This window comes from Paroedura picta, chromosome 5 (assembly GCF_049243985.1).
Source record: "Paroedura picta isolate Pp20150507F chromosome 5, Ppicta_v3.0, whole genome shotgun sequence".
Taxonomy (NCBI): Eukaryota; Metazoa; Chordata; class Lepidosauria; order Squamata; family Gekkonidae; genus Paroedura; species Paroedura picta.
The window spans coordinates 9,757,820-9,777,063 of record NC_135373.1 but is presented as its reverse complement, the minus strand read 5'-3'; the positions used below and the strand labels follow the sequence as shown (position 1 = coordinate 9,777,063).

Here is a 19,244-nt window from a genome sequence, read left to right as displayed (position 1 = left end):
GCATTTGCTGGCAGGGGCTCATGGGAATTGTAGTCCATGGACATCTGGAGAACCACAGGTTGACTACGCCTCCTCTATAGTACCTGGCATTATGCTATATTCGCATCACATCGAAACTAGATTCTATTGCTCCAACAGGGGGACCCACCTGAACCTAACAGCAAATGAATGCGATAAGGATTCGGATCTGAAATAGAAATCCAAGCGGTGCCAACAGACCAGCTGCAGACTCTCCAAGGCTGCCAAACAAGGTTGTTTTTCGCTAGAGGCGGCCGCGCGACACCATTGACATTTCACACTGGCTGCAGGAAAGCCGCTGGGGCGTTCAATCAGCCCATTTCCCCGCAAGGGGCTCGAAGCCCAGCGGTTTCGCTTTCGTTACGTCAAATCCACGTTGGAAAATTTCGGAATGCGCCCCCCCCCTCCCTCTACTGCAGGAATCTGTTGTGTTGTCCAACCTCCTCGGTCCGATCCGGTGACCAGATCCGGCCACTGCCGAGCCCGGGGGGGGGGGGGGGATCAAGATCCGTCCGGCGTTTTCGCGCCCCCTGGTGGCTCTCCGCAGAGGCGGAGCCGAACCGATTTCTCTTTCCGAAGGCGGCGGGAGGGCAGCGCGGAGGCTGAAGATCGGAGGAGGAGGGGAAGAGCCGGCGAGGAACGGGAGGAAGGCAAGCCTCGGGAACGGAGAGTCCAGCCCGCAGTCGCTCACCTGGGGAGACAGGTAAGGCGCCGGGTGTCCTCGCCGGGCTGCGCGGAGCAGCAGCGGCGGCGCTTCAAGCCCGTTGGGCCCCAGACGCCCACTGGGGAGGGGGGCTGAGAAATAAGGACCTCCGGTTTGGTTTTAGGGCAGGTCCGTGTCGCCTTTGCCGACCTGAACAGGGGGATCCCGAAGGGGCTGGGCGATCGAAGGCTGGCCAGCCGCCGCTTTCCTTGCCCCACGAGTCGGCGGCTGCGGCTCAACTTGTTGCAGGAGTTTGGGTGACTTCTGTGTGTGTTTGCGGGGAGGGGGCTTCGGTGCAATACGGGGCGTGGGGTGCTCTAGTCTAGGGATCGCTTATGCCCGCCCGTCGATGCGCCCGTGGCTGCCAAGGGGACCCGATTCCCGTCCAAGTGGCTGCAAGCGCGGCCGAGGGAGATAGGGAGGTGGGCCGAAAGAAAGAAAGAAGGGTGGTTCCCACAGTCCGGCGGTATTTTAGACAGGAAAGCCCGGACTGGGGCTTCCCTATAGGGATCTGAATGGGCAGGTAGCCAACAGGCCGGGAGAAATATGCCCCCCTCCCTTTTACTACCCTCCCACGAATAAAAAGTTTGAAAACGGCCAGTTGAGGCACGGTATTAAATCCCTCCATTTATTAGAAACGTTTTTGTGCCCCTTTTCTACCCGGTCAAGGTCCCAAGGTGGCAGACGTCAAACAAACAAAACCCTTGTCCTTGGTCGTTGAATGGCATGCCCTGGAGTCCCCATTGAAGTTGCAGATGGTTTTTGTTTCTCTCCAGGCCAGTTGGCAACCCAAGGAGGTAGCATTGCACAAGCCTCACACCAAAGCAGCTCCTTTCTCTTCTTGGCTCATTAACTCCTCTGGGATCTAGCCAGACCTGGAACTGGGGTCTTTTTTGGTCTGTTCAGAGCATATCTGAGCACTCCATTATAATTTTGACCATTGCAGATCAGGCTGAAACAGATCCATGGCCATATGAAATATTGCACAGCGGAATGATTTGCCCATATTGCAATTTGGGGTTAAGAAATAACCCTATTCCATGGTTGAACATCTGAGTATAATATTTGCATTGCATTTTATAAGATTTTTTTGTCCAATCTGCACATGATGAGTTTTTTATATATCTTTATGTTTTACTTTATGCAATGCTGAGTTTGAAATTAACTACTGAGGAAGGCTTTTAGCCGAAATATGTTTTGGCACTTCTATGTGGAAACAGTTTGTACTTCTTAACCTGTATTTCTATCTTTGGATACTTGTCTCTATATTTTTAAAATGGAATTAGGACTCAGGGAAGCCGAAACATCCCTCTTTCTTTTCACTGCAGAACATCCGGATTTAAGACTATGGAAGAATTTCAGGTCGCTATTCATCAGGGGAAGCTGTCGGATGCCATCTCCATAGTGCAGGCAAAACCGCTGCAGTTTTTTACCGATGTGCCGCTCAGTGTCGCCGTGGTGGGTGAGCCAGGCTCGGGGAAATCCTCCTTCGTCAACAGCATGCTGGGCAAACGCTCTGGTGAACCGGGTGCCGCTGAGACTGGCATCCAAATGACGACTACAAAGGCCAAGGATTACCCCCATCCAACACTCCCACAGGTCACCCTCTGGGACCTACCTGGGCGGGAAGATTCTTTCGTCTCCCACACTGATTGGGTGGATCTGAACCGCTTTGACTTCTTTATCATCGTCGGCTACCAGCGCTTCCGGACCGTCCACGCCGATCTGGTCCATGAGATCCAGACAATGGGCAAGAGATTCTATTTCGTGTGGGCCAAAACAGATCTCGACGTGGAGGCATCTCAGAGACGGCAGCCCTCTGGCTACGATGAAGAGAAGGTCCTCCAACGCATCAGGGAGAACTGCATGACGTGCCTGCAGGACGAAAGTGTGATTGGCCCTCAAGTCTTCTTGGTGTCCAACTGGGACTCCCAGAGGTTTGATTTCCCCCTCCTGTGGGAGAAGCTGAAGAGCGACCTCTTGTGGCTGAAGAGGCAAGCGTTCATTTCCAGGCTGCCTTCCCTCTGTGAGCCTGTCTTAGAGAGGAAGAAGGCCATGATGAAGGACAAGATTTGGCTCTATGTCCTCTACTCAGGGCTTTTGGGTTTTCTGCCTGTGCCAGGTTTCTCCTTCGTCATCGCAATGTTCTCCTTTGTGAAGTTCCGCTCGCAGTGCTACAGAGTCTTTGGCCTGGATGACCTGTCGCTCACCGTGTTGGCGAGGGATGTCGGGAAGCCGGTGGCGACACTTCAAGAAGTGATGACATCCAGAAAGCTGGTGCCCGTGTTGCTCTGGAAGCTTCCTGACCTCATGGGAGCCATTCTGATGATCGTAGAATACTGTTTGTGGAATCGCTTCCCCTTTGCTGGCTCCTTGTTGTCAGGAGGCTGTTCATTTTTCACCACCCACTACATGCTGCGTAGATTCCTAACAGATGTGAGCAATGACACCAAAAATGTCCTTGACAGAGCTCTAGAAAGCAAAGAGAGGACATCAGTCTAGAGGACGCTGATCTAGAAACGGATGCCATCATGGGGCATTCGGTGAAATTGCAATCAGGTCCAGGAAGAAGGAGCCTGGGTTGTTGATGCCCTCTTTGCAAGCTGGCTCCGCGTGGTGTACAAAGATATAAAATATACAATAACAGTAGGTAAAATTAAATTTAGAATTGATTTAAACAGTTACTAGTGTCAGGAAGTTGGCTAAAACCCAGCACACCCCCCCCCCTTTTCTCCAAGATCAATCTGGGAGACCGAAGACTTTTACTGTTGTTTTGAAAAACATTCCCTCATTTGAACCCTAATATACTTGATTCTCCCTTCTGCTTAGAGGACATCCACGTTCCTAGCAGAGAGAAAAGGAAAACAAGGTATAAACCATCTACTCAGGGAGAGACCCTGACACAAACCTTGATGGGGGTAATGGTGCTAAGAGATCAGAGGGAAAGAAAAGATTTAAAAGGGGGTAGGGAGGAATATAATATCTGCAAAATGTATCGAGTCAACATCGGCTTGCTCTCTTAAATCTATGCCCAATTCGTAATGGTGAAATAAAATAACAAGGAATTGTGTATCTGTTCAGTGTGCCAGCTTGGGAGAGAAATTTGAGAACTCTCAGGCTCCCATCAAGAATAATGTTCTTCATAAAATTGTTTGCTGTGTAAGCAACAGACTTGAGTGTGTCTTCTTTCTCCCAGATTCATCTGGGGTGAGGGTTTGGTACTGAGATTTAGCAAACTAAACTGGCAGGCACAGTTGTCAGGCACAGAATTCCACATCTGTTTAAAACAAAAACCCAAGTATCTAGACCACATGATTAAAAACAGGGTCAAAGTCCTCATAAATGATTTGCTAATTTTCCGATCCCAACTTGATGCTAAGAAAAAACTTGTTTCTGTGACCCATGTAAATTATGCAAGCAGATAATATATTTGAACAGTTTCTCTTTTTTGCATAATTGTGTTCTGGATTTTCTAATAATGATGTGAGTCAGTGAAATCTAGAATTTGGGATTTAATTTGAGGGTGGGATGAGCAGTATAAAAGAAATACTGCTTTTGAAAGCTATTGCAACTAGAGAGAAAAGACCCTCCATGGCCCAGTTTGCCCCATCCAACTTCTGAATGTCCACAATATGCAAATAACTCCCCCAATCATATGATCCTCATAAATAATTACTTATTTAGAAAGAATAAAGGAGCATGGATGTTAAAACATCCCCTATGAATTTTTGTTTAATAATGTGTAGAAAAAAACAGAAGCATGTGGAAATGTTATAAAAACCAGGCATGACTTTATTTCTCAGTTTTATTGGTAACATTTGTAGCAGCTTTCTTTTCCCCTTTCTGATTGTAGTATGCCTGTTGACTTTACAAGAGATGATTCAAATATAATATTTCTTCCAATGACATTTGGGTCATCATTGCAGTAACAGTAGGTTGTTTTGTCATGGCAAGGGTTCATTCATTTATTTTATTAACAAGATTTATACCCCATCTTTGCACCCATTTTGGGGCCAGCAGATCTGGATAAAAATACATAATCAGATAAGGTAAAACAAAAATCAACACATAAAGGTACAGGTAAAGGTATCTCCTGTGCAAGCACCGGGTCATGTCTGACCCTTGGGGTGATACCCTCTAGCGTTTTCATGGCATACTCAGTATGGGCGGGTGGTTTGTCAGTGCCTTCCCCAGTCATTATCATTTACCCCACAGCAAGCTGGATACTCATTTTACCAACCTCGGAAGGATGGAAGGTTGTGTCAACCTTGAGCCGGCTGCTGGGATCGAACTCCCAGCCTCATGGGCAGAGCTTTCAGACTGCATGTCTGCTGCCTTACCACTCTGTGCCACAAGAGGCTCCTAAATCAACACATACATACACAGAAACATTTCCAGTACACTCAGAGAAGAAATGTGAAGCTGCAGCACACAGTTTCTCAGTCTAAATTCTCCCCATTGTGAAAACTGAATAAAAGGGACCGTGCCAGAGCCTCCTACCTGGTTAATATCTCCCCCCATAATCTCAGAATAGCCCTCACGTCAATATGATTCCAAACAGCTTTGCTAGCTGGATGCTCCTCCCAAGTGCTGCTGCCTTCTGTTCCAGAGGACCTTCCACACTAAATGTTCTCTTGGCTTCTCTTTATACAGCCCAGAACCAAATTTCTCTCAGACCGTTTCCGCATTAGGAAACATACGTTGTTCTAGCCTCACTTTTGATTTACTTTGGATGCTTCAAGTCAACTTTAGGCTTTCCACATTTGGGATTTCCTCCCCAAGTTTCCCAGGCTGAAATTCATGATATGCTTTCCACATCTGAGTCTCACAGAGGCAGCCTCCCATCAGGTGTTGAAGTAAAGCAGAGAAATATAATGTTGGCTGATCAGCCATGTACTCATGTCCTCCCCCCACACACACACACACACCTGCTATGGGCCTGGGCTTAGCACTCATGGAGGAGCAATGGTGAAACAAGGAAGCAACTTTCTGTGTGCCTACCAAAATCATGGGCATAGTGAGGGAGGGCTGCTCAGTGCCTGGCCTCCAGACATCATTTCTCTCTGGAAATACAGCTAGATTTGGGACCTGGAGACCCCCTGGTTTTGCAGCTCATCTCCAGGCGACAGAAATCAGTTCCCCAGGAGAAAACCATTGCTTTGTAGTCTTAGACTCCATTGAGTTTCCTCCCTGCCTCTCGTCCCACCTGCCCCCAGCTCCACCCCCCAAATCACAGGTGGCAACCTCAGTTAGATTCGAGTCCAGCAGTACCTAAGAGACCAAGAAGTTTTTCAAAATTCCCTTTGTCAGATATCTTTAAATCTCAGGCTGTGAAGAGCTTTTTCATCTCTCGGGCTCTGCTGAGCGGAAATCTAGTTGCAAGCCGACACAGCTGCTCTCTGCAACTATCTTCTGGTAAATACGGAGCAGAACTCATCCATACACCTATTGCCACCCAGCAGGCCCCACAAACAGCAGTGAAGGAATCCAATAACTCAGTATGCAGGCTGAGGCCCAACTGAATCTGAGAAGACTTTCCCCATCAAGGCTGGGAGCAGAGCAGCAAACTACTGAGAGCTGGCATTGGGTGGCTGTCTTCTAACACCAACTTGTTGGTGGTCTCTGGCGTCAACTAGAACCAAGGCTTCTTCAGCCGTGGCTCAAGGCAGGTGCCTGGAGACCATGGTGGATTGGCTCAAGTGGAGCTGGTTGAAGTTAAATCCGGCAAAGGCAGAGGTCCTGTGGATGAGCCTGCAACACACGGAGGGTGATATGGTACACCTTGATGGGTTGCATTTGACACCTGCAATCCCCATCAGTTGTCTAGGGGTGTTTCTGGATGCCTCCCTATCTATGGAGGCCCAGGTGACAGATGTTGCATGCTGGGAGTTTTCCACCCGTGCCAGGCATGGCGGCTTACAGCATACCCGATGACCCAACCTAGTCAGGGTGATCCATGCAACTGTCACCTTCAGACTAGACCTCTGTAACTAGATCTGCGCAGGGCTACCCATGAGGTTGTTGCAGAAGTTCCAGCTGGTCCAAGGGGTGGCAGCTTGGTTCCTAACAAGAACCTCATGGAGAGCACATATCACATCAGTGCTCTCCCTGCTGGAGACCAGATCGGAGTCAAGGTTTTGATTTTTCTTTTCCCATCCTAAATCACTATTTAATTATTTAAATGTAAATTCACATTTATGATAAGGGTATTCCATCTTGTCTTCAGGGAGGAAAACAAACATGGCACAGGGTGGTGTGGTGTTCTGGTTAAGAGTGGTGGCTTTTAATCTAGTGAGCTGGGTGTGATTTCCCACTCCTCCGCATGCAGCCAGCTGGATGACCTTGGTCTCATCACATTCCTGATAGTGCTGTTCTGACTGAGCAGTCCTGTTAGACGTTCTCTAAGCTCCACCGACCTTACAGGGTGTTGTGGGGAGAGGAAGGGAAGGTGACTGTAAGCTGCTTTGAGACTCCTTGGGTAGAGAAAAGTGGCATATAAAATTCTTCTTTGTCGTCTTCTTCTTAGGTGACTGGATCTGGACCTTGAGTATCCACTCTTGTCTCCCAAACAGTTTCCTTCACTCTATCTTTGTCTATAAGATTAAGGGGTTAAGGGACATCCCACAGGCCAAAAGCCCTTTGGCTCTCACACTTCAGCGTGAACCAGTGGTTCACACCTCTGGCAAGGAGGACCCTTTTAGCTCACAGAGTCACAGCCCAGCACAGAGCAGGGCTTACTTCCTCAGCAGCATACTTCCTCAATCAGCCACAAATAAAAGAACAACACTTAATGGAAACCACTCTCTAGAAAGCTACAAACCACCCACCCAGAGTGTCCCACACAAAGGGGGGGAGAGAGAGAGGGAGAGAGAGCAGCCTCAATTAAAAGAGGCAGAAAAAGAACAACCCGTCACCTAGCTGGCAACTCTCCATGTGCTCCTTGCCTTCTTCCCAGCTGCTCATCTCCACTCATGGCCTGGCAATGCTGGTGGGGGAGATCTCTCCAAATGCACTGATGTCACTAACCTGCTGCGGGGGGACTGCACTTACCTGAACTCCAAAAGAGCATCCAACATGCTGACATCACACAGAAGGGACATCAGCATGTCAGAGATCTCAGGGGATGATGCTCTGGCTTTTTGCGGAACTGTATGATAATGAAGCTAACTTACCATAGAGTTTTGCTAGAGAGATGGCCCTCCTGGTGACCCCAGCATGCTGACGTCTGGGTCCTCCTGAATGCAGAGGGGAGTGCAGGATGCCCCCCAAAACAAACTTTGGCCATGGCACGAAGCGTGAAAAAGCATGCATGTGCTAGTTCCAAGGGGTAGTGTTAAGGATGGTGTCAAGTCCATTGCTCATTGTAAAACATTCTTCTGGGTGGTATGGAGCAAGACCAGCAGCGACCTCCAGTCCATGGACATCTGGAGGGCCGCAGTTTGACTACCCCTGTTCTAGGCTCTGCCATTCTCAGCATACGGTGGTCCGGAGCAAACAAATGTGAAAGTTCACAGTAGTTCACTCCAGAAGGGGGGCACATGTTAAGGATGGCAGGACCCTGCCCTACAGGTTGGCTAGCTTTTATAAACAACCAGTGGCTATCATCCGTAGTCTAGGCTTATGCCAAACCAAGCACTGTTAAAATCTGCCACAACCAGACTCCATCTTCTCTGCCACAAGTTCGACCTAGCAGCCTCAATCCAAGACATGTCCAGTTCACCTCTCACTGACCCCCTACCCTGTTGTATTTGCTGAGCAAGGAGTCCGGCAGAGTTCTGTTTGCCTAAAAACGTCTTAGGCAAGATTCTCGATCTCTCATCTATAATCCACTCTGTGTCTATCTGCCAAGGGAAATTACTTCTCAACTTCTAGACACAATGAGGCAAAATGGGTTACCCATGAAGCACCTATCTCCTAACCTAGAGGAGACATTTTTCTAATATCCTGCCCTGTGGAAAACTCCATACTGTGTTCACCTGGTCTCAGTCACATACTCCCTCTCCCAAAAACCTATACGGACAGTGGCTTTCCCAAGCCAAAGTGTGCATCTGATCAGGACCTAATCAGATCACACTTCATGCCAATGGCTGGCTGTGTCATATCTCTGCCCCCACACTCTCCAGGATTGGTAAATATACTGACTTCAACCCTCCCCCCCCTTTGAGTCCCTATATTTTTATTATTTTCCTTCCAATAAAGATTGTTATTATTTTACTATAACTATCTGTTGTCTGCCTTGAGCACTTAAGGGCGTAATCACCTTGTAAACATTGGTAAACAATCCTCAAACACTGTTACCAACCTCTCGTTCAGCAATTCCCTGTTGCTACATACTCACATGTTTCAGAACATGTGTGTATGCATTGCAGGTAACAGCGGGGAACCCCATTATAGAGAACTTGATATTAAGCCCGCTGTGGCCAAAATACAGTGGGCTCTAGCATGGTGGGTGGGTGGAGGGATGGGGTGAAGGAAGGAGGAAAGGGAGAAGGAGAGACAAAGAGAAAGACAGAAAAAAAGGGAGGAAGATAGAGACAGAAGAAGAGGAACAGGTAGTGAGAAAGAGGCAGATAGGAGAGAGGAAGGAAGGAAGGAAGGAAGGAAGGAAGGAAGGAAGGAAGGAAGGAAGGAAGGAAGGAAGGAAGGAAGGAAGGAAGGAAGGAAAGGATAAAGGGAATGATGGGAGGAAGGCAGGAACAGAGTCAGGTAGGTGGCCTGAAAGGGGGCTTTGCGGCCTTCTGCTGGGCCCAGGGGCAGGCGAGTCCCAATGTGGGGCGGCACTAGAAGACGGAAACTGAACTAATTGTTCTCCCTGCTATTTCATGACAACATGACTACCCGCTAGAATCTATCTTACTACAATCCCACTCAGGCTCTTGCTAGACCAAAACTATGACTGGGTATAAGGAAGCTGCGGTGTTTTCATGTGTCCCCACAAACTTTACTTGTAACGTTTCCCCGAGAACACTCACCTCACACTGTGAGAATGAAGAGCTTTGTTTTTCCACTCACTATTGTCAAGTTAATCCGCTAACAAGCTCACAGCTGAGAAGGAAACGTCAAATATCTTTGCAAACAATTAAAGTCAGGAATGAATTACCATCCAGGAAGTAGTGCATCTGGGAGTAGTGCATCACATGGGATTCCCCTTTATTCCTTTGTTTCAGTTTGGTAAATAAAATTCATCCACCAGGAATCTGTTTTAAACTCACCTAACTTCCCTTCTGGTGCTATATAAGGTATACCAGGTCTACTGTGCTTGTTTATCTACTTGAGAGGCCATAGCTTTTCCTGTTGATGAATTTTGGGTTACAGAGGAAGCTGAGGGAATGGAATTGAAAGCCTACTCCAAGTGCCTTACCTGAGAATGAGTGAATCCTTGGCATTCTGAAGAGCACCTGCCTGGTAATTTGTCTTTGTTTGGTTTGGGACTATCTTGTTACAAGTAGAAGTTAGGTCCAATTTGCCTGGTCTCCTGCCTCTGGCAGATGGGGATGTCATTTTGTATGCATTTGAAACGAGGCAGCCATTTCAAACCGTTTTGAAAATTTCAGGGGCCAAATGTGAATAGATCTAAGCTTAAGATGGAATTTAACATTTGCAACCTTAAGCATCAGATTCAGTATGCTCCAATGCCAAGCCTCACTATGACCATTTATGCACTGGGAACTTCACTGCCCCAGCTCCTGTGAAGGAGCACAAATCAGGGGCAGATGAGGTGCACCAGGCCAAATGCTCCCCTGTGTGGGTGCAGGAAGAGGTGGGGCAACCTGCCACGACTAAAACTCCAGCCTGCAGCCCGGCATGAAACCTCCAGTGCATAAACGGTTTATCATATGTTGCTTAAAATGCTGTTTTAAACATTAAGAATGAAAGCAAATTCAAGAAGGACGCTTGCTGCAGAACCCCCTCCCTCCTGAAAAGTTTCTAAAACATGAACAGAAGTCTCTGCTTAATGTACAGCAGACAAATGAATGCACCCTTATGTATTTTCAGTGTTTCCAAACTTCCCTTCTTCTTTTATAATAAGTTAATGATTAAATGTTCAGTGAGTGGGGGAACTGATGGTAGCGATTTCCATCTGCGCCCTCTGTTCACCCTTCCCCTCTAGAACGCATTACTGGGATTGTTGGGACTGGGATGAGGTTTTGCCCCAGCCTCTTTATCCCCCTGGGGCTTTGGATTGTATTTGTATTGGTTTGGTTTTTATGTCTGTTTTAAGGGGGTTTTATTGGGGGGTTTATTCAGATGTTGTAACCCGCCTTGAGCCTTCAGGGAGAGGCGGGCAATACATTTAAATGATAGATGGATAGATGGATAGTGTTGGTGCAGCTACAGAATTTGATTTGCAGAATGTGTTGTATCTGCCAAATGGGATTCATGTTCCATGTGAACTGCCCTGAGCCACAAGGGAAGGTGGTATAAAAATGTAATAAATAAATAGAAATAAATGCGTAATAGGATTGCCAAGTCCCTCCTAGTCATGGCGGGGGTGGGTGGAGCTTTGCCAGATCCAGGTGGGGAAAACTCTGGAGATTTGGGGGTGGAGCTTCAGGAGGACAGGAAACTCAATGGAGTACAATGCCCTGGACCAGGGGTAGTCAAACTGCGGCCCTCCAGATGTCCATGGACTACAATTCCCAGGAGCCCCTACCAGCATTTGCTGGCAGGGGCTCCTGGGAATTGTAGTCCATGGACATCTGGAGGGCCGCAGTTTGACTACCCCTGCCCTGGACAATTAGAAAAAGGCTTCGCATAGAGATATATGAACACCCAAAAATGCCTCTGCAAATAATGGCTCGAGGTATAATAATTTCTACGAATGCTGTTATCCAAAGTCTTTTACTTCATTTCATTGCTTGAAGCGTTCACAGGAAAATCATTGTTTCTGTCGATATGACCTTTCTCAGTTGATAATTCTACAAGATGTACACTAACATGAAATTAAAACTACAATACCAAATCAAATGAACATCCATTGGAAACCGCTCTACAATGAACAACTCACCCTATAAAACAAAGCATTCCATCCCTCTCCAGCCTGCTCAAAATTCTAGCGTCCTGAAAAAGAAAAAGGGGCTTCATTTCATGCCTTTGGGCATAGTTTGCTGCTTTCAAGACAGCAATTGAAGCAAGGTTTTAATTGCTGGGATGGGGCTTGTAAGAACTACATGAAGGGTACCAGAAAGTACCCAGTATGGTATTGTGTTTAAAATTGGCAGCCTCTAACATGGAGAGCTAGGTATGATTCCCCACTCTTCCTCTATGTGAAGCTTGTTAGGTTGACCTTGGGCCAGTCCCAGTTCTCTCAGAAGTCCCTCAGCCCCTCCCACTTCATAGATTCCTGTTGTGGGACGGGGAAGGGAAGGCAATTGTAAGCTGCTTTGAGATTCCTTGCGGCAGAGAAAAGCAAGGTATAAAACCCAGCCTTGTCAGAATCTTTGCAGATAAAAAGGTAAAGGTAAAGGTATCCCCTGTGCAAGCACCGAGTCATGTCTGACCCTTGGGGTGACGCCCTCCAGCGTTTTCATGGCAGACTCAATACGGGGTGGTTTGCCAGTGCCTTCCCCAGTCATTACCATTTACCCCCCAGCAAGCTGGGTACTCATTTTACCGACCTCAGAAGGATGGAAGGCTGAGTCAACCTTGAGCCGGCTGCTGGGATTGAACTCCCAGCCTCATGGGCAAAGCTTTCAGACGGCTGCCTTACCACTCTGCGCCACAAGAGGCTCATTTGCTAGATAGATATAGATATATTGGCTGTCAAGTCACAGCCCACTTCCAGTATGAAAAGTTTGTAATAGCCCTTTCAAGTTAAGAGATGCTCAGGGGTGATTTGACATTGCCTGCCTTTCTGTGGCTCTGTATTTATCGACAGGTCATTCTCTCCCCTCATTGGGCTGGAGCACCGAATCCTGATTGGGAATCTTTTATAGTCATGTTATCCCTACGGAACATTTTCTTTCTCTGGGCTCTTCTAGGCACGGCTGGTGCTCAGAACAAAGAAGGTAAGTCTTTGATCGTTAGTTCAAATGTTCCTTGTGACTAAGGGAGCCAAGGGAGTTCGGTTGTACCTCCTCTCTTCATTGTCAGTACCTAATACTCATGTCTGTCATAAGTTGTGGTCTATGTCCTGAATGGCATTTTCTCTCTGCTCTTGGTGGAGAGAAGAACCGTCCAGTAGAGCTTCTTGGCCAAATAAACCATGCTGTTTTTCTGAGACCTTGCCTCCTTCCTGATTACGATCTCTAGCACACCTCTGTGGTATTTATTTATTTAATTTCTACAGCGCCCTATCCAGGAGAAACGGCTCAAGGTGGTGAACAATATAAAAGTTTAAATACAGAAGTTAAAACAAAGAAACTTTAAATTAATTTTCAAAAGTCACTGGCACAACAGGTTAACAACAGCCGTGGCCTCTCATCCTCAGACCAGGCAAGAGTCTGGCAGTGATTTTATTTTAATTTTATTATTTATTAATTTATTAGACTTCTAGTCCCATATTCCCAGAATGGTTTGTGGTCGGTAACAATGGTAAAATAAAATCCCCGATAAAATCCCACATTAAAAGTCCAGCATATGAACACGACAAGATTGGTGGCAAATAATAACCCTCCCCACACCCCAGTCCTGCAGCCAGCCATGGGAGGAGGTGGCGAGTCGCCTGATGGACTGGCGCAGACTGTTAGACTAGCCCAGCTGGAGGAGGGGCCTCCGATCTCACTTGCTCTGGCCTCAACCAAAGACCTGGCAGAAGAGCTCTGCCTTACAGGCCCTGCGGAACTGTGCCAGCTCCAACAGAGCCCTCAGCTCACCCGGGAGCTCATTCCATCAGGTCAGGGCCAGGATTGAAGAGGCCCTGGCCCTGGTTGAAGACAGGCGAACGTCCCTGGGGCTGGGGATCCCCTGCAGATTAGCACCCACAGGGCAAAGAGCCCTGCACGGGGCATAAAGAAGCAAAAGGTCCCTCTGATACTCAATATTGGTAACTGAGAGGTGGCTGGGTAGAGCCATGAAATAGGCAGATGTTGTTTAGCTTTGTCCCCAACCAAAAGACTGGTGGGAGAGCTCTATTTTACAAGCCCTACAGCAGTGGTCCCCAACCTTTCTGAGGCTGGAGACCGGCAGGGCAACTGCCCTGCCAACGCATCGCGCATGCGCAGGCCTTGCCCGTACACCGCGCATGTGCAAAAGTGCCACGCATGCGCGATTTCGGTCATGCATGGCGCATGTGTGCATGCACAGCCCGGCCGCGCATTTACAGTGCGCAGCGCAGCCCTGATTCCCTCTCCCCGCCCTCCCGCAGTAAGAAGCTTCCCGGGCCGCAAGCTTGCGGCCTGGGATGTTTTTTACTGTGGGGGGGGGGCGGGGAGAGGGAGCCGCAGCCCGGTGCCGTGGCCTTCGCGGCCCGCAGGTTGGGGACCACTGCCCTACAGAACTGTGTTCGTCCCAACAGGGCTCAGAGATGTTCCATGAGCTCATTCCACCTGGTAGTGTTGAATGGTCATGCAAGATTGCCTTTAGAGTTGGGGTAAGGAATGGAATGCCACATTAATAATTGTTAGGACAGGGACATTTGGACCACCAGACTTGAACTTCTCTTTTGAAAGCGTTACTCAGGCTTGCCTTTTCCTTGCAGCTACAGCCTCTGCAAAAGGGCACCCAGCAGCACAATTTCAGCCCAGGGAAAGTAGGCATGACGTCTCATCTGGAACAGCCAAGCAGCTGGAGAATCTGGAAGAGGAGACAGCACCCAAAACCATCTGGGAGATGACCAACAGTGCTGTGCATCCCACCGTCCCCCGACCAGCAATTGGCAACGGGTGCTTTTGGAAGACTCTCAGGACACAAGTTTTGGAGGATCCTCAAAGGAGTAACCTGGCTCAAAGTGTGCAGAAAGCAAAGGGGTTGTCTCCTCCTGGGCCCAATTTGGAAGGCTTTGGAAGTATGCTCTGCCCCACCGTAACAACAGGCATAAACATAAGCATGCAGGAAATAGTGAATGGGATCCAAATAGAAGAGGATAGGCAGGGATCTGGGTCAGCCCAGTTGCAGCAGAACCAAACTCATCCTCGTCGGGTCCCATCCCGTCCCTTCCCAGCCCGCCCTGGCAACAAGCCCAACCCTGCCCCACGCCCTCCTTTATGGCATAAACCCCTAAAACCTCTGGGGAGACCCAAGCCAAAACCTGAATTAATCTATTATGGGACTGGAGGGAGCTATAATTACAAGCCTTATAACAATGGGGGGAAACCGTGCAACAATGCTAAAGGTGGAGTCTCAGCAAACTGGGCCATCTCCTTCCCCGTCCTTGTTGGACTGCTAGTGGTTCACCGCATCTCTTAAATCAGGGGTAGTCAAACTGCGGCCCTCCAGATTCGCTGGCAGGGGCTTCTGGGAATTGTAGTCCATGGACATCTGGAGGGCCGCAGTTTGACTACCCCTGTCTTAAATCTTCCTGATCTATTTCTTATTGCAAGATATCTAACGGCCTTTCCCCCCATTAAATGCATTTTGGTAGTGGTCCTAGTTCGTGCTTGATGAGAGGTATAATAGGTAGTAATGATAGTAAAAGGAAAAAATTGAAGTAAAGATCATTGTGAAGATTATAATGAGGAACACATTGGGAAGAACATTTCTGTTTAATACATTGTGTAATATATAGTAATATATATAGTAATAAATAAATGGTTAAGGGCTCTTGAGGTGGGATTTGTCTGTGATGAGGAAGGGTCCGGATTGGACCCTTCCTCAGGACAGACAATCGGAGGGACCAATCGGCAGCGTGGCTTGCAGTTGCTCCCGGGCTGACGCAGCGAGAGGCGCAAAGCGCCTCTCGCCGCGTCAGCCGGCTACCCGAGGGAGCCCCCGGCAGCCGCGCAGAGCGCGGCTGCTGGGGGCTCCCTGCCCGGCGGCCTGACGTGGCGAGAGGCGCAAAGCGCCTCTCGCTGCGTCGGCCCGCTGCCAGACAAAGACCCCGGCAGTCGCGTGGAGCGCGGCTGCCGGGGCCTCCCTGCCTTGCCAGCCTGCCTCGCACGCCCCATGCGCTTCCCTACTGCGGCTGCGCCTCCGCCTCCGGCCACAGCCGCAACAGCGCCCGACCCAGCGCCGCCTTCCCCCGCGGCACTCGCCCTGCCGACAGCCACGCCAGCACCGCGCCCACTTTCGCCCACACACAGCGCCTCCACGGCGCCCCGTGAAGCCTCCAGTTGCAGCCGCCCAGCCCCGCACCTCCAACGCTGGCCCCGCAACCAATGTCGCCCGCCGCGACGGTACGGCCTCCGCCTCTGCGGCCAGCCGCTGGCTTGCCACAGGCCGCCGCCACGCCGGAGCCGCCGCCGCCACGACATCCACCCCTTCAACTCTGCAGCTGACGGCCGCGCTCCACGACCACGGACACATCAGGTAGCTCCTGCCCCGCAAAGACATCCCAAGAAGCCGCCAGACAGCGCGGGACGGCCTCGCCCCGGCCCATCCAAAGCCTACCGCCCGCGCACACCCCACCCCAGCCCGCACAGCCACCCCCCACCCCCATTGCCACCCTAGCGCCCGCTGTATCTAAACTGCAGCGGGCTTAATTACTAGTATATATATATTGTGTAATATAGATAGAGCCTCTTGTGGCGCAGGGTGGTAAGGCAGCAGAAATGCTGTCTGAAGCTGTCTGCCCATGAGGCTGGGAGTTCGATCCCAGCAGCCGGCTCAAGGTTGACTCAGCCTTCCATCCTTCCAAGGTTGGTAAAATGAGTACCCAACTTGCTGGGGGGTAAAACGGTAATGACTGGGGAAGGCACTGGCAAACCACCCCGTATGGAGTCTGCCACGAAAACGCTGGAGGGCCCAAGGGTCAGACCCAAGGGTCAGACATGACCTGGTGCTTGCACAGGGGATACCTTTACCTTTACCTTTAATATATAGTAATTTTTAAATAATAGCATGAATTGTTACGTGTAACCTTTTCTGTATTCCTCCTATATTATTATATTCTTATCTTTTTTTAAAAAATTAAAAGTTTATGAGTGAAAAAATCTTCAGCTCCTTTCATCGCTCATGTTCTGCTTTCTTAGCTGTTTTCTACATTGGAACCAAGGCCCAATTCTTGGTGGTCTATACCGGAGAGAAGGAACCCAAAAGTTGAGCTGCAAAACAATATTAAAAATTAATATTAAAAAATCACTATACCGGAGAAAACTAAAAAAAAACTCCCTCCACCATAAGGTTCCTGATGCTTTCAAACCAACTGATTCACTTGGGAAAGAACACTGTTTTCTTTCCTCTGCCTCTACCAGCAGATGAAGTTGAGCAAGATCTGAACATGCTGGGAAAGGAGGCACACAAGAACAAGATGCAATTCAATAAATAGGAGTTTGTCCTTATATGCCGCTTTTCTCAACCTGGAGTCTCAAAGCAGCTTACAATTGCCTTCCCTTTCTTCTCCCCACAATAGACACCCTGTGAGGAGGGTGAGGCTGAGAGAGCCCTGATATTATTGAAGAAGAGAATTGGTTCTTATATGCCACTTTTTTCTACCAGAAGGAGTCTCAAAGTGGCTTACAGTCGCCTTTCCTTTTCTCACAACAGACACCCAGTTGAGGCTGAGAAAGCCCTGATATTGCTTACAGCTTTCTCAGTCCTGTGGCGAGCTCAAGATCACCCAGCTGGCTGCATGTGGAAGAGGAACAAAGAATCCAACCTGGCTCGCCAGATGTAGTAGTTTGCACTTTTAACCACTACAACCAAGCTGGAAGGGAGCTCAGAAGGGGGAAATTGCTTCTGAAGCAGCTATTCTCCCCAGGTGACATGACCTCTGACATCTGGAGATCAATTGTAAGTCCTTCAGGACCCACCTGGGGGTTGGGAGTCCTAGCAGTGGATAATCCGGGATGTCTAGTTTCAGTCCTGAGGTACTGAGATAGGTAGAGTCCAGGGCAGAGTCTGCACTTACTTTCTTTATTCCATTGTCAATCCTGTTGAATTCAGATCGCTTTGAACTCGGGTCTTCCTTCCCCCCCCCCCCCCCATCGAAACAGGAAAGTCTTCTGCACGTGGTTAGGGAGGCTCAGAAGGTGGGGGAGGAAGCCAAGCCTCTTTCTTTCTTCTCTTAAAGGGGGGGGGGAGATGAGCCAGGCAGGGAGCCTTTTTATTTTCTTGGAGGGGAGGGGGAGAGGATCGAAAAAGGCAGAGGAGGGAGGAAAAATCCAGGACCAACAGAAATTGAGAGAAATTAGGGGCTTCTCGTTTAAGGCAAGCGTGTCACATGACCAGGTGTAGCCTATCAGAGGTTCTCTACCACAGAGCTTTCTTTCCCAAATGGATATTGAGGATTAAAAGCAGTCTAAAATATCGCACAATAAAGGCAGGGTCACTCCGGATCAATCCTTCTTGCTGCCCCAAATCCAAACGGAAATAGCATTCTGTGTAGAGGGCAAAGACTGAATCGACCTGGGGCTGGAATAAAAACTCCGTGCAGTTTACACCCAGTTCATGAGTCAGGCTGTTTGTGCAATTCTTTACTATCAGCCAGATAGCAAACACGTTCACTTCACAGCCTTTTTCTTGTCAAGGCAGCCACTGACGGGAAAGAGAAAGCGAATCCACCCAGCCTCGGCCTTTCTTCCTGACCAGCGGAGCAGGGAGATAGAGTAAACAGGGAGGCCATTCTAAGGGAGAAGGCCTTCACTGAGGTTAAAGTCCTGTGAGGGAGGGGAGGCTGAGAGAGCCCTGATATTACTGAAGAAGAGAATGGGCTTTATATACAGCTTTTCTCTACCCAAAGGAGTCTCGAAGCAGCTTACATTCACCCTCCCTTTCCTCTCCCCACAACAGACACCCTGTGAGGTGGGTGAGGCTGAGAGAGCCCAGATATTCCTGCTCGGTCAGAACAGCTTTATCAGAGCCGTGGTGAGCCCAAGGTCACCCAGCTGGCTGCATGTAGAGGAGCGGAGAATCAAACCCGGCTCGCCAGATTAGAAGCCAGCACTCCTAACCACTACACCAAGCTGGCTCTGAGTTCCACACCTGGGTCATAGTTCCACATCTGGGTCATAAAAATGTGAAGCGTGCATACTGGATGGGAGATACGCTTTTATGGAGGAGTGTGTGTGAACAAGATCCTGGGGTACTTGTGAATTGTAAGCTATATATGAGCAGACAGTGCCATGCAGCGGTAAAGAAGGCAAATGCAGTCTTGGGAGGCATCACATCAAAATGGAGGCATCACATCAAAATTGCAAGATGTCATAATCCCACTGTATACTGCATTGGTCAGCCTGCAGCTGGAGACCTGTGTGCCATTCTGCCCCTACTACAAGGAGCTGCAGAGGATCTACGGCGAGGGGGATGGCACCAATCACCCCAAGCATGTGGCTTGCAGCCTGAAACAAAAGGTCAGGAAGCCGGCCATGGAAGAGAGCAGCAAGCAGCAGCTGGTGGAGTCCGTTGGAATGGAAGGCTTTGCAAAACCCCAGCTGTGCTTTGCTTGCCCTGAACTGCTTCTGATGTCTGACCTCCCTTTTCTCTCCAG

The 19,244-nt window shown here is 49.1% G+C and overlaps 1 protein-coding gene and 1 long non-coding RNA gene across 2 annotated transcripts; both read left to right on the top strand.

The window, feature by feature from the left end:
* Nucleotides 1-562: 562 nt before the first annotated feature.
* LOC143837023 (interferon-inducible GTPase 5-like) lies at nt 563-4,626 on the top strand. The gene is made up of 2 exons (XM_077336431.1): nt 563-721; nt 2,050-4,626. Exon 2 carries the CDS (start codon nt 2,069-2,071, stop codon nt 3,221-3,223), a length of 1,155 nt encoding a protein of 384 aa, XP_077192546.1. The 5' UTR covers nt 563-721; nt 2,050-2,068; the 3' UTR covers nt 3,224-4,626.
* Nucleotides 4,627-9,949: 5,323 nt separating this feature from the next.
* Nucleotides 9,950-15,100, top strand: LOC143838950 (uncharacterized). Its single transcript, XR_013231490.1, has 3 exons — nt 9,950-10,126; nt 12,600-12,729; nt 14,361-15,100. It is a non-coding gene; the product is annotated as an uncharacterized LOC143838950 (long non-coding RNA).
* Nucleotides 15,101-19,244: the final 4,144 nt, after the last annotated feature.

Bases quoted from the DNA above. Each gene is read 5' to 3' on its own strand.
- LOC143837023 (XM_077336431.1), top strand. From the start codon at position 2,069: ATGGAAGAATTTCAGGTCGCTATTCATCAGGGGAAGCTGTCGGATGCC.